The 15,276-nt window shown below is 56.0% G+C and overlaps 1 protein-coding gene across 24 annotated transcripts in view; it reads left to right on the forward strand.

Moving 5' to 3' along the window:
• Positions 1-15,276, forward strand: part of EXD3 (exonuclease 3'-5' domain containing 3) — a 300,821-nt gene that overhangs the window by 252,583 nt on the left and 32,962 nt on the right. The window contains exon 21 of one of the 24 annotated variants that reach the window (XM_066980914.1): positions 3,197-3,551. The exons of the other annotated variants lie outside the window; for them this stretch is intronic. Coding sequence (XP_066837015.1) covers positions 3,197-3,331 — 135 coding nt within the window. The 3' untranslated portion in view covers positions 3,332-3,551. Of the gene's footprint in view, positions 1-3,196; positions 3,552-15,276 lie in introns of those variants that run through there. 24 annotated transcript variants of the gene reach the window in all.

The following is a 15,276-nucleotide window of genomic DNA, read 5'->3' on the forward strand; positions in this document are numbered from 1 at the left end:
GGCTGCCCATGGGCTGCAGCAGCAGGGAGCAGCAGGGCGGGGAGCAGCCTGCACCTTGCTGCCTGCTGCACGTGCCCTCTTTGTGGGGCCGTGCCTTGTGCCAGCCCTTGCTGATGCCAGAGCCTAGAGCGAGACTTGGGGAGCATGGTCCTCAGAAGGGAAAATCCCCGAGCTCTCCACTCCCACCTCACCAGCCCAGCTCGGAGCATTTGTCATTGCTTCAATTTCTACTCGCTCTTGGGACACAAAGACCAAAGCTGCCAGTTTGCCCGGAATGACCCCTGGTGCCCTACAAATCTAACCCCTTCCTCGAAAAGACAAAAATCCCATTGCCTTGCACCTCCATCTGTTTAGAGAACAGTTTAACCTAACAAGATTAGCATTTGAGGTCGTCTCTTCTTCTTTTACTTTTTTTCTTTGCCGATTGCAAAGAAAACAGCATTGGATTTAGGACAAAGGCTTGAAAACCCTCATTTGTAAGTAGCACAGCCTTTGGAAACTGTTTTGTTCCAGAGTTGCCTTGGAAAGGGGCTTGCAAATCCTCCACTAAAGCAAACAGGAGCCAGCCAAGGGGGCCAGCCCATGTGAGGATGGAGCCAGCACCCGGCATGGGGCTCCCACCACCCCTGCGCCCTGCTTTGGCTGCCGTGGGTGTGGAGTCGTGTCGCCTCGCCGTGCCGAAGCGTGCCCAGGAGGGTTTGTTAGCAGGGGAGGCTGGAGCAGGAGGGGATGGGCATTCAGATATGTGGTTCCCCCATGCACACCCATTTCACTGCACGCCTCCATCCCCGTTCGGGTGTCCCACGGCGATGGATGAGGCCGCTGCGGGAGTGCGGTGGCGGAGCAGAGAGCCCTGGAGCCCGATCAGCCTACGAGGGGACACCAGCGCTCGCTCTGTGTGCACACTTGCTCTCACCATCGTGCCCCGCGGGAGCCCTGCCTGCTGGGGCTGCCTCCCTGCCGCTTGCAGCCAGGAGCTGAGGAGTCCCCAGGGAATCAGCAGAGGAAAGGTAGAGGGTTTGATTTTCATTCTTTGGGACTGTTTCCCCTCCCTCTTTCCCTCCCCCCCTCCCTTTTTGCCACATTGTGCTGAGCTTGAATCAGACCTTCACAAAGGGGATTAGAGGCTCGGTGCTGATAAATAGCAAAGCAGGTTGGAAGCGTGGGAACCAGCCATGGCGCAGCGCAGAGGGACATTCCTGCTCCGGAGGGCCGGGTGGGAGCAAAAGTCCGGGCTAACCCCGGGTCACCCGGGGGACCCAGTGCCTGAGAAGATTTGTTCGGACACTGGCTTTTGTTGTGCACAGTTCCGTGTCAGCCCAGCGTGCATCTCGCTGCCATTGATGGGGAAGGAAAGCGCTATTGTCAGGCGCACGAGGGCCCCCCTTTCACTCTGTTGCTCTCGGGGTTACGTGGGAACCACTGTGCCACGGGAGCTGGCCCGGTGTGGGCACACAAGGATGGGTGTTCAGGGACACCCTGGGGTGCCCTGCACTCATGGCACTGGGGCTGCTGGCAGAACTGGCATCGTGTTTTCCCCTTGCAAGGCTTCTTGGGTTTGGGGAGAGAACTTGGAGGGCATTTTTCTTTATCTCAGCCCCAGCATTATCAGTAAATTTCCCAGACGGAGGGGATGAGGCAGGGCCGTGCCAAAATTCATGTCAGGAAACTGCTGCTGGAAGCGAGCGCACTCCCCACCTCCAGCCACATCTCCCACATGAATCCAGGGATGTCTGTGTGTACATGCTCTTGCCATCTGGGCACCTGCAGACGGTTTGAGCGTTTCCCTCAACCTCCAGCACCTGTTTGCCAACAGTTTTAGTCTCCATCTGGACACCCTGGGAGAGGAGGGAGAAGGGCCTGGGGTGGTGCAGAGCTGGGTCTGACCCACACCTCAGATCCGTTCCTGCTCCAGCCTCTTTTTGGGAAAAGGACAGGCAGGGAATTTCCCTGATGAAATGCTACGTGGTGTTCAGCAAAGCTCCTCTGACAGGCTAAATGAAGCTCAGCTGCTTTGCATCTGGCACCCAGGCTTGCTACAGCATCACTGAGCATCTGGAGCCACGCAGCATGGCAGGGATGGAGCCTGATGGAAAAATCCCTCCATCCCTCCTCCAGCTTTCCCCTGTGAGCTGGCAGTGAGGACCTTAAACCCTGCAAGCTGGCTTTTTCTGTCCAAGGCTTTGCACGTCTCTCGACTCCGAAAAAGAACAGAGCACCAAGAGTCCCCCCCAGGTGCCTGGGACTTGTGCCGAGCCACAGCAAGAGGCTATGGCTTTCATCCCCTCATTCTGCGGGGTCTCCACAGGGACTGTCAGGGATGTGTGACTCCAGAGCCAGCCCAAATCTCCAACATGCTGCAGATGGATGGTCTGAATGGCCGCATCCCAGTGTGACCCAAAGCCTTTGTGTTGAGGCTTCCAGCAGGGAGGCAGAAGGGTGAGAGCGGTGACCATGCTTGCTGCTGACTGTGCTCTGTCTGCACTCCACCACGTCAGAGATTGCAGGAATGAAAAACAAAAGCTTTGTCTGCACTCTAGGATTACCCTGGAGAAATGAAGCAGCACAAGCGGAACAGTGGGGACTGGGGCTCTTACCGAAAGCCCAAGCTGCTCCATGCCTCACCGAGGCTGCATGTTGTCCTTCCTGGGAAATCTGTGTGGGCAGCAGCATAAATAGTCCTGGAGGCCACTTGGGAGTCTAGGAGCTGGAAGGGCAGCTTAGCTCAGTTAGGGCTGGGCAACAGCCAATTTTTTTCAGAGATGTGAAAAAAAGGGAAATGGCTTCCGAGAAGCAGGATTTCAGCATGCGCCACCTTGGTTCTCCCAGGGGGGGTGGAAGGAGCCCACCACCACCTGTCTGCATCTGTGGGCCCTTTCCCAAAACGCCACCGCAGCCCCGTGCATGCCCAGGGCAAGGTCCCATGGCACCTCATGCCACCAGCATGGCTGGATCAGCATTTAGCAAGACTGGGGTGTTCCTGTTGTGTCTGAGGGCATGTGGCCATGGGGCAAGGATGGGGATGGGGAGAGGGATAGGGACAGAGGCACTTTCCTGGTCCTGTTGCTTGGAGCAGATGGGATGGTTTCAGACACACCACCCTCAGTCAGCTCATTCCTTCCCCAAGCCAAACCAGCCATGGTCCCCAGGCTACTCCTAACGGCCCGATCCCCCAACTCCTCCTCTTCTCCTGCAGGCGCCCACAGGGACAGAGGGAGCTGGAGTGGGACCAGCCCCGACAGCCATATCCTGCACACCGCTGTGTTGTCTTGCACCGCTGGCGTACACACACTGCAGCACAGAGGGGCAGCTCCCAGCACCCCACGGATGATTCTCTGGGTGAGGATGCTCCTTCCAATCACTGCCCCTTGGGTGCCCAAACCTGCTGCAAAGGCATCTTCTGCACCCTCCCGTAGCCCAGCATGCACCATCCTGCCTGCAGAACCCTATGGGGCACTCCCCAGAGCCAGGCTTAGCCCCTCTGGGGAGCTGAATGAGCCATCCAGCAAGTGTCATCACTGCCTGTCCCACCCCTACAGGCCTGCTGAAAGGACCCTGCCAGCCACCTTCTGTTTTGTGATGGGGTGTTTACTTTCTGTTTGATTTTTCTACAGAAAATGTATAGTTCTGCAACAGGAGAGATTTTCTTTTTATTATTCCCAGGCTATCAGAGCCACCAAATTAGCCCTTCCTAATCGAATACAGCTGTTTCCTGTGCACTCAACAACAGGCCTGACGCTGCACTGTCCTCCCAGCAGCGTTATTTAAGTAGGTAGGATCCAGATTTCCGGAGTGAAACAAACAGTGCCGGGTGGCACAGCCCTGCAGCCCCTGTGCCTGGCGCTGCCCCTGACACCCCTGCACCCATCCCCTGCAGCATGCCCTCCATCACTGGGATGAGACAGGACAGGATGCACACACCTGCTTCAAGCCTCCTGTGTGATTGAAGCCCCCAAGGCACATGTGCGCCAAGGGCAAACATCCCCGTGCTCCATAAGATTATATTTCTTTGGCTGAGTCATTAAGACTGCAAGAATCACAGGACCATGGGATGGTTTGGGTTGAAAGTGACCTTAAAGCCCATGTAATTCCAACCCCTGCCATGGGCAGGCACTCCTCCCACCAGCCCAAGCTGCCCAAAGCCCCATCCAGCCTGGCCTTGGGCGCTTGTAGGGAAGAGGGGCTGCCTTGCACCGCTGTGACTCCCGGGGCCAAACCTTACGGGTGGCTGCAGTGGGGTGCTGAGCCCGGGGCCAGCGTGCCCCTGACCCAGCTCTAGCAGCCCTGGTGCCATGCATCCCAGCGTGAGGGAAAATAAATTACTCAAGTAAATTACCCAATTCGAAGGATAAATAGTAAATGAGAGAAAAGGAGAACAGCCAGAGTGGCTGGTTTTGGAGGGGGAAGGCAGGCTGGGAACATCGTTATGGGTTGAGACAGACTATTAGGCTTTGCTGGGCTGAGTTTTGTGACCGTTTTACAGGGCAAGATTAAATTTAGATGGATATTAACCTTCTGGTTTCTGTAAGACTATAAAACAGTTCAATAAACAACAGGTGCTAATCGCTTCCTTTTAACTGATACTCAGCATTTGATCAGCCAGAAAACAGACTTGAAAACAGGGTCTGTGATACCCCATTAGGATTTGTGAAGGCACGTGGTGAAAGCTTACCCAAATCCTCTCGCTGTCCCTAGGTACGAGGGATGTCAGATGGGAAGGACAAGGTGGGTGCTTTCTGCTCGGACATGGCCATGTTACTTGTGAAGAGTTTGCCTTGCAGGGGCACACGGCTTCCCAGGCACTGACCCTGCACATGCGTGGGCGCTCCCCAGCCATCCCACCGACCCCGCTGCTGGCTGCTCCCCATCACCAAACGTGCTGGACTGCCTTTTCCCTGCCATCCCACCTGAGGTTTCTCAGTCTCCTGACCATTGCTTTCTGTGACCCAGGACACAGCTGGGGGCTGCGGCTGCTCTGCAGCCCCCTCCTCTTGGTGTGGCTTTTGCTTCAGAGCATCCTCCCTGCCCCACAAGCGGCACCATTCCTGTGACTTGTCCCTTTGGCTTTTAGCAGAAGAAGCATTTGGTGGTGTGTGAACTCTCTGGTGTTACTTACTGGCTTTCTGGGTGCAGTTATATGATGTGGCAAAGTTGAAGTGTGGCTTTCCAACACTGTGCATGCTGTGCCTTGCCTGGCCTTGCATTCATCCCACTGACCGCAGTGCAGGGAGCTAAGCCAGCAGCAGACTCTTCATCTGCTTTAGTGGGTTTGTTTTCTGCTCCCTCAGCTCCCCAGGGTGGGAGCCACTAGAGCCCGTGTGTGTCCAGGCCACGACCTTGAAGGGACCAGCAGAGACAGGGTCCCTTCAGGGGATGAGTGGCAATGCTCCGCTGCTCCTGCTTTGCCCCGTTCCTCAGGCAGGTGTGAGCCAGCCACAGCTGGGGGAAGTAAAGCAAAAGCTTTTATTGTGCTCCCTGACAGTGCAGGTGCTGCTCCTTATCAGTGCTGGTGCACAGCCCCCCGAGTGTGGATCCCAGCCCCAGGCTGCTAAGAAGGACCATGGGCGGCTTGGAGGTGCAGCCAACATCACACAAGAGTCCTGGGTCTGGATACTTGGGAAGAACCTGCTGCTTCCTTCTCCTTCTCCTTCTCCTTCTCCTTCTCCTTCTCCTTCTCTCCTTCTCCTTCTCCTTCTCCTTCTCCTTCTCCTTCTCCTTCTCCTTCTCCTTCTCCTTCTCCTTCTCCTTCTCCTTCTCCTTCTCCTTCTCCTTCTCCTTCTCCTTCTCCTTCTCCTTCTCCTTCTCCTTCTCCTTCTCCTCTCTTTTTCTCTTTTTCTTTCTCTTTCTTGGTCTCATTCTCTCTTAGCTTATCACATTACCCTGTTGCACTCTTTGCAGTCTGTACCAATCTTGTTTAATGCTACCTGTAAGGATTCACAGTCCTTCAGCCATCTCCCTATCCCAGACGGCCCGATTTATGTTGTGATCATGATTTATAGGATTTTTCATTTTGGAGTTGCTGGTGGTGTCACCAGCGAGCCTCCTCCAGCAAAGCCTCCCACTGCACTCAGCACCCATTTGCTGTTCTCTCTGCTGCTCTTACTTTTTTTCCCTTTAGTGCAGAGAGATCTGAGAGAATTTGGGATTGATGGTTTTTAGGGATCTGGCAGGTTTTCAGAGTTGGTGACTTCTCTGCAGCCCACGGTATGAAGAGCTGTCACCTTTAAACCAGCAGGTAAAGGACAAGCTGCAGCAGAATTGTGCAACGGGACGATTCTGGGGCTGGTCACGAGCTGGGCCCTGGATGTGCATCAGGGCCCCAGCACCACCCTGGGGGTCAGGGAACCCCTGGCAGCTCAGTGCCCACCACATCCCTCCTGGACTCTGACCTCGGCTGCTATCTCCCTGCATAGAGGAACAAAGATGAGCCGAGTTATGCCAAGTTCAAACAGACGTGAACAAGACCAGGCTTGGGCCTGGCCTCACCACACTGGTGCGTGGCAATGGCAGGCCCAGCACAGAGCCAGCTGGGCCCCGCGGCCCAGCCCAGGCCCCGCAGCGCTGGTGCCACGGTGCCGAGCTGGGACCATTTGGGTGCTGTCTGCGGCACGGCCGCCGGCGGGGACCCCGTGCTGTTCACACCTCTGCGGGCTGGGCAAGATGAAAGAGCCGCGCGCTCGGAGATGAAAGAGTCGGCGGGGAGAGGCCAGGAGGGGAGGGAGGCCCAGCAGTTGGCTTCCCTCTCATCTCCGCCGCTGAGCTTTCCCAGGCAGAGCTGCCCTGAGCAGGCGGCCAGCACCGAGCCCCCTCCCTGCCGCCGGCCCCAGGGGGAGATGCCGAGCAGGCGGCCACCAGGCTGCGCAGGGATGGGCGCTGCAGTGCCGCTGTGGTGCCATGGCCTCAGCTGGCCCCTGGCTGAAGTTTTGGCCATGGTGAGGCCCATGTGTTGGGACAAGGCTCGGCGGCTCAGCTGGTAGGAGAGTGGCACCAGCAAGGCAAACCGCGGCATCCCCAGTCTCTGCGGCTCCTGTCCCTGAGCGGGAGCATCCCCATGTCACAGCATCCCGGAGTGGTGTGCAGGGAAAGCCCCGTGCTGCTCAGCCCTGTGCTCCTGAGCCCTGGCCACCTCGGGTTTGCCACCGCAGGTCTGGACCCCAGGGCTGAGCTGTGGGCACAGTCCTGCCTCTGTCCCCGTCACACCAGTGACTGCCCCAGCTTCTCCTGCCCTGAAGCCACTACAATTGGACCCAGCTGCGATGTGATGGGGACAGCTCTGTCCCCGACAGCACTGACTGGTGCAGGGCTGCTGTACTGTGGGGAGCCCAAACAGCAACACCCTGCTTTTTTACCTTAACAGAAAAAACGTAATTCTCTGCTTAGGCCCCCCGCAATCCTCCCCCTTTGCCCCCAGCTTCTGCTGTGATCCTGTCTGAGCCTGGGGCAGGGGGAGCTCTGGCTTTGTTGGGCATGCTCATGAGCAGGAAGGTAGAGAGAAGCCTGAGTCAGCGCCCGCAGCCATGCCGTGCTGTTCCGTTCCATGCCATGCCATGCTCCCATTAGCTCAGCCCAGAGTTTTCAGGTGCAGAAGTGGTTCCTGCAGCTTCAGGGCTGCCTGGCAGCCTCCAAACACAGGCTTGAGCTTCTCACTGGAGTTTTTTTCCATAATTCCTTTGTGGCAAAACCCAGGAAATGTGGAGTGTGTGACTCCTGAATGTCTACAGCACTTCTAGTGACTCTGGGAAGGCACTTGCCAAGGGTGGCAAGTATGCTGAAAGAGGCAAGGGGAAAGCACCCACTCATTCTTGTGTCTTTTTACTTCTACCAGCCCATGGGAAGGGGGGTGGCAGCCCTCCAGGCTTCGTGCAGCTTCAGGCAGGGTGGTATGCCTCCCCACGTAACCAGTCCAGCCTCAAGGGGTGTGGAGTTTTCTAGGCAATTTGGACTGATTTATAGTTCCGTGCTGATGGTGAGAAAACCTTGCTGCTTTTCCCAGAGAACGGGTAATGCTTGGCAAGGGGGCTGAGTGCTGCTTTGGTTAGGATGCCAGCAGGAAACATGAGATTTGAGCCTGGGAGAGTCCAGGGTCCCTGAACCCTTCCTCACTGAGACATGCCCTGCAGAATTTCAGACGTGTCTCTGCACCCTTCAGAGCTGGCCAGAAATGCGTAGCCAGCGTTCTGGGGTGGGACTGCCCATCTGCAGCAGCACGTTGTGAGTTTGGGAGCACCGGGGTCAGTTGGTGAAGGCCTGGGAGCATATCCCAGGAGGAGAGCAGAAGCTCAGTCTTGATGGAACAGTTTGGTGCTGCAGAGGACAGGACAGCCTCATCCGTCCCTGCTGACATGACAGTGCCTGCACTGCCCAGGGCCACACTGGCACACCCCATGTGCCCTGTACGCTCCCATGGGACTGGGCTTGTCCTGTTGTCCCCAGGCCAGAGCAGGAGTGGGGCAGCACAATGGGGCACATCAGGTCAGGGCTGTGCTGTCCCCATTCTGGCCAAAAGGGCTGCTGCTTGTGCCAGGATCCACTCTTTCATAAGGATTTTCCCAAGGAAATGACCCCACTTTTCTTCTCTTTTTTTATTTTTTCCCCCACTTCTAGAAGAGGCCAAATTTACTGCTGCTCTCAATCGACTCCTCAAAGGAGGATGTTGCAAAATCTGCCTTTTAAGAATGTAGGACCAGAGTTTATTATATTGCAGCACTCCCAGTGTTGCTGTTGATATAAGAGGAATGGTAGATTCCCTCTTGCAGCAAAGAGCTGAGCTGGCAGCTGTGGGACAGCAATAGGCTGCGTCTGGCTAGCAGAGAGCATGGAGCCATCCTCCAGCTACATGAGCAAGCTGTGCTGCTCGCATCAGCCTGGCTTTTCAGGCTAGATGTTTCAGTGCCTCCTCTGCCATCTCCACTCATAGGGTGTGATTTAGCAGGGCACAGACAGCACCAACATGGGTCCCCTTTTATTATGTGCAGTCATTTGGCCCCAACAAAAGCTGGAGGAACAGCGATTCTGAAGGGAGTTAGGTTCAGCGCACGCCGAGCGGGTGTCTTCCAGGCTGTCAAGGATGCTCTGCTTCAAAGGTCACAGTAACCTCCTGCATTTCTGTGGTTTTCCCTAACGTCTCCTACAGAGCACTGGGACCAGAGGCCAGTGCACTGGCAGATGTGCACACACTCTGTCCCCAAAAAGACTGGGACCGTCAGAATTGGACTTAGACTTGCCTTGGACTTTGGGGTGCAGCCTTGAAGTCCAAACCACAAACTGCTTCCCCCTAAAACCTAGGGGGTTACGTAGGTATCCAATTACAGCCCATTTTTCATTTCTGTGCATCACTTCTGTATGCGAGAGCTTTGTGCAAGGGACTGGGCTGTCGCTCTGAGGAACCTCAGCCTTTCAGGTGCCCATGAAATGGGGCTGAGCAGGAGAGGCTCCCACCCCCTCCATCATGCTGCATCCCCGCACAGGGCTCCCAGAGTGAGGATCCAGTCTGCTGGCCCCAGGCTGCTCAGGCAGGGGGTATTATCCACCAGCCCCAGCCCTGTGCATCCCAGGGCTCAGCAGATGTGCAGCGGCTCCTGACAGGCTGATACTGGCCAGAGGCCCTGACCAGCAATGGCCATGAGCAAAGGACAGAAAAGGGCACTGAGTCCTCTGACATCTCAGATGGGGATCATCAAGGCTCTGGGGACAAGCAAAGAGTATTTGGCAGGGATGCTGATGGAGCCGAAGAGGTCTCTGGCTTGGAGTCTGCAAGACCAGGACTATGATGTGCTCGTTGCATGGACTGAACTGAAAAAGTGAGGGGGAGGGTGCAGGGAGCATTCACTTTTTTCAGCTTACAGTATTGCATATGGAGTTATTTTTCATTGCCTTAGATTTGCTTGAAATTTTGATTGCCTTAGATTCGCTTCTCAACCTGTTTGGAATGATCACATTCAGGCAGACTTCAGGCTGGGGAAGCAGAAGATCTGTGACCAACCTCTAAAGTGAATTCTCAATTTGTGTCTCCTGGCTGGAGTCCAGGTCTCCCAGCAGGTTTGGGGCCTCTGCCTTGCCTGGGAGCAAGTGTGCTTGCTCAGATGCCACTGTGCGTTTTCCACGCTGGACTCAAGCAGGCTCCAAGTACAGTGGTGGGGACAAGTGGTGGGGAGCCCAGCTGGGGCTAAGGTGTTGGACAAGCCCTCCTGGCCCATCCTCATTCACAGCAGCAGTGAGATCACCTCTACTCTGCCTCCCTGGGGAGCATCAGCATTTCTGGGAACTTTGCAGTTTGGCTGGCAGCAGGATGCCCAGGTTCAGTGGCTGGGAGGATGGGGCTCCTGGCTGTGCCCCTGGCTCAGCTCTGCACCTCTTCTCCGCACCAGCACCTTCTCATCCTGCCTTGTCCGTGTCAGCCTCTGGGTAAGGATCACATCTCACCTTGCACAAAGTTTCACTCCTATGGCCCTGCTTCGAGTTGTGTCTCAAAGGTGCTTCTGAACTACGAACCATAGATGATAACTGGCCTGCATGCTGCCCTCTGCCCCATGGACACATTCGTGCAGCAATGCTGCTGTGCTCTGTGCAAGCACAGTGGGCAGGAGCTGTCCTTGCTGCTGCAAACACCCGGGCACCCGTGTGAGCCGACCTCCTGCCACACGGCCCAGCCTGGGACACACGTTTTGCACTGGAGTGAACCAAGAGCTCCTTGAAACCAGCCCAGAAATGTACCAGGAGACAGCCTGCATTTATCGTGCTTTTGCTTGAATTCCTGTCCTCTGACACCTTCAGATCAAACTTGATGACCCAAATCTGACTGCAGTAACTGAGAAGAGAAGAGACCTTCTAAAAGCGTGGCTCTGCAAGCACAGGAGAGCAGCCGTGGGTGCCTTGGTCCAGCCCTGGGCTGGCCATTGCAGGGAGTACAGCCAGGCAGCACCAAGACATTTCACTGGGTTTAATTCCTTTGCCAAGCAGGATACAGCACTGGCAGCTCTTCACAGCATCACACGGCAGCAGCAAAACCTCTGGAAGCTGTCATTGACTTGCTGGCAGCCTGTGCGAAACGGCTTGGTGGTCTTGGCCCGGATCTGATAAATGCATGCAATGCAAAACCCACCTGCCTCTCTGCAGTGGAGCTGCGGTGCCCATCTGGCTGCAGGCAGTGCTGTAGTCTGGAGGAGTAGGGGGTCTCCCCAACCCCCCCCGACACCGGGGCTCTGGGAAGGGGCCAGCAGATAGTTGAGGGACCTGGAAAATCTCTCAGCCCTAGGGGACAGGCAGGCAGGCAGGGCAGGGAGGGAGCTGCCTTCACAGCCAGCTCCAGAACAGGTGCAGCTGGATGCAGACAGGGAAAGAAGCAATAGGAGAAAAAAAAAAAAAAAAAAGGCAGAAAAATGGTCATGCATCCCTCCTTTCTCTTGCTGTCCTCATCAGACACATTTTGTTGGTTGAGGCTGCAAAGCTACAAATGAATCGGGAACTAGTGGGGTCTCCCAGTGAAGCAGGGAAGCAGATTTGTGTCTCCAGTGTGAAACTCCATGGGTTGTGCTGCTGAAGCCTGCTCAGGCCTTCAGCACTTGCTGTGGGCACCTCCCAAGACCACTTCCCCGAGCTGACAAAGGTCTCCATCAAAATAGTGGGGCAGGTGATCAGATACTTTCACAGTGAAGAAACCAGGGAAACTCCTTTCATTTCAACATCTCTCCTCTAGGGCCCCCTTTAGCTCAGCATCAAGAAGCTGCAATGGGCAGGAGCTCAAATTTCTGCCCTAGGCAGGTCTCATTTAATTAGCAGCCTGAGAAAGGAGAATGTTGCCCCAACTGCTCAAATCGGGCGATGCCTGCCAGCGTCAGAGGAAGGCAGATGAAGGGGGCCGCCATCCACGCTCAGTGCTCCCGATGGCCCAGCTGCTCTCGGTGCTGAGCTGGGGCCTCCAGCACTGCCAGCCGGTGTCCCCGGGGGTTGCACAAGCCGGTGATGCTCCTGCAGCCCCGCTGAGAGAGGCTGCAGAGCGGATGGGGTGGGAAGGGCAGCAGCTCGCGTGGTCCAACATGGCCACAGCCCAGCCCACCCACCTTCGAGGGAGCCCGAAGGAGAGTGGGGATTTCAGAGCGTGCAGGTCCCAACGTGGTCAGCGGGGCAGGAAGAAACGAGCGCGAGCCATGCAGGCTGCGCAGGGGGAGCCTGGGGAACTGTGGTCGAACTGGTGGCCTGAGGGGCTCTGCCAGCTCGGGGGCCCCTCCCTCAGGGACAGAGCAGGGCTCTTTGCAATGCAAAACCCCCCTGCACCCATACCCACAACCCCATGAATCCTGTGCTGGGGGACAGGCGAGGTGACACCGTGAGCACTAGCTGCCCTTGCTCATGAAGCCCTGTCCCCCCGTGTATGCTCACCACAGTCCCCACAGCTCCACAGGGGTGTCTGGCCCCCAACCCCTGCTAAGTGCGTGTTGGGTTGTTTTTTTTCCTACTCCTGGGAACGAAACATTAGCTTTTGTTGGTGAACAGACTGTAGCTTTCATGTGAAAAGGTTAGTACAGTATGTTAGTTCCTAATGAGGGGATAATAGAGACTGATTCTCACACCCCGGGGACTGCGAGGTGACAGCAGCATGGGAGAAGAGCATTTAACACCTTCACCCTGGGAACCTTTTCCCTCCATAGCCGGTGTCCCCTTCCTTGCCCAGAGCAGGGGAGGACAAGGGACAAGCACATTGCAGCTCCTTTGTCCTAGCTTCCCACTCACTCTCCACTCCATCCCAGCAGCACGCGCTTCTTTCCAGTGGGAGCAGCCTGGAAAAGAACTGGCCAAGAAGTCTGGCTCCAGCCCCACATCACCGGCTCATGGTGTCAAAATTTCTGAAAAACTCCCCAAACACAGTCACGGTGGGGAGCACAGGAAGGCTGTGGGTCACAGTGCCTGAGGTCAGCATGGTCCCCATGGCCACCGCCTCCCTTGCTGCCTTCCAGCTGGGGGACACTGGCCAAGACCAGGGCTGTTGGAGCAGCCCAGTGCATCCTTAGTGGACCAGGGCTTGGGGATGGACGTGTCCTGCAAAGCCTGACAGCAGCACAACCCTGGCTAAGAGCATTTAAGGTCAGTGCTGCCTGGCCTTGGTTTCCCTAGGAAAACCAAGATTTCTTCCTAAAATCCAGTTGTCCTGCTGCAGCAGCGTAGAGGAGGATGGGTCCCACAGGTGCGTGCCAGCCTGGGGACAGCTCCGGCTCTGTCCTGTTGCCAGCCCTTGGCAGCTACGTGCCATCCCAGTGGGCTGTGGACACAGCTCAGTTTTCCTGCTCTCCCGAGGTAACAGCTCCCTGCAAGGGCAGCCCAGGTGCCTGGGTGAGGCTTCACAGGCGATTGCCTGCCTGGGAGCAGCAGGGAGGGATGGAAGTGCATTTGGAGCTTGCTGCAGAGCAGCGCATTGGTGTTTTCCAACCAAAGTGGCCTGAGATGGATAACCCCCCAGATGCCTTATTTATTTATTTATGCCTTATTTATTGAGGGAGTTTAATTCAGACTGCCTACACAGGGTGCTGGAATGTCCTCGGAGCAGGAGAGACCAGTTCTGCCAAATTCCACCCCCATGGGATGCCAAATTACAAGTGTCCTCACCCAGGCTGTCACTGCAATCAGAGCCTTTCAGGACACACTTTCCCACTGCCTAGCAGTTTCAGAAATCACAGACTTTCATTGTCACCCTTTCCTGGGTGTCGAGATCATCAGCCAGTGGCATGGCTTTATGATGGGGCCATCTGTGAGCAGTGGTGGACCTACAGCCCATGCCGTGCCAGCGTGCACAGCGCTGTCTTGTGATGCTGATCTGGACTGCAGGTCTGGCAAGCAAAAGCCAGTGCTGTATCATGCAGCGAGTCATGAGGATTTTCTCGGCTTGTCTATCTCCACAGGGTTTGTTTCTTATGCTGAGGCTGCATGTGAGGCCCCATCCCTGGAGGTGTTCAAGGCCAGGTTGGATGGGGCCCTGGCAAACCTCATCTAGTGGGTGGCATCCCTGCCCATGGCAGGGGGTTTGGAACTATATGAGCTTTAAGGTCCCTTCCGACCCAAGCCATTCTATGGTTCAATGTGGGAAACCACCAGCTCCCAAAATGCCAGTGACCCCAAGCATAGTTTGCTGCTCCAGCCCTGTGCTCAGGTGTGGCAAATCATGCTGCAAAACAGCATCAACTACAGCATGTACCTGGTGTCAGCAGCTCAGCTCCCTGGGTCTGGATCAGCCCCTGAAACACCAAATGGTAATCCTGCTCTCTCAGGCCCCTGGTGTGCGTCCCCAGCTGGGACCTGCCCTGCGTAGCCTCGAGGCAGCTTTAGGGACAGCCCCAGAGCTGGAGGGAGGGCAGCCCCTGCAGAGGTACTGCTGCTCTCCCTCCTTTATGTCCAGCTCCCAAAGCACATCGGTTTTGGTCAAGGCTTATTTTGGGGGGACAGCAGAGCTCCTGTCACTGCCCTGATAGCCCCACAGGCAGCCAAGCCCTGCAGGGACACCCTACAAGCCCCAGCGTGGGGCAGCAATGGTGGCTTCAGGAGTGGCACAGCACGGCAGGAGCAAGTGTTCAGCTCCCATAACAGCACATCAGAGATGTGGGATTTAAAGTGGGCTCAGCTTTCAGCTCCTGAAGAGATTTCAGGAAGCCACTGCCAGGCTCTGAAGGACATCAGACCGAGTCCCACACTGACACAGTACCTGCCTCCCACTGTGGGTGCCCATCCCATGCCTTGAAGAGACCTCCTGGGGTTTTCCTTACAGGGACACAGCCCTGCAGCGGCTCATCCCCTGGGGTTGCTCTTCTTTCTCTAGAGGAAGGCTCCCGCAGTGCTCGACCAGCATCACACTTTGTTGGCTCACCATCACCACACCAGTCCTAGGCACCAAGGTGATCTGCAGAGGGGCAGATGTTCACACCTGTGCCCCTCTGCTTACTGACTGTGGTTGAGGAGTTCCAGCACTCCCTCCTCGCTCCCTGCAGCACTTGGATCTGTTTCTCCGATCTCTTGTGCTATTTTGTTTGTTCTTCATTCTTTGAAATAGCAAGATGCCAGCTCTGGTCTTGCCTGGTTTTATGGTAGCACTGTTTGAAGGGTTCCCGTGTCTCAGTTCAGCAGTGACATGAAGCTGGTGGCATTGCCTTCCTTTCCTCCCTGTGATGCACAGATATATCTGCAGGTCAGCATCCTGAAGCACCCAAGGAACGAGAATCTAACATGTTGTTTTGTGGTTATTTTTAAATGTCCAAACCTACTAGGCTGTGTGATGGGTGGAGGTTATTTTTA

Source organism: Anser cygnoides, chromosome 20 (genome assembly GCF_040182565.1).
Source record: "Anser cygnoides isolate HZ-2024a breed goose chromosome 20, Taihu_goose_T2T_genome, whole genome shotgun sequence".
Lineage (NCBI taxonomy): Eukaryota > Metazoa > Chordata > Aves > Anseriformes > Anatidae > Anser > Anser cygnoides.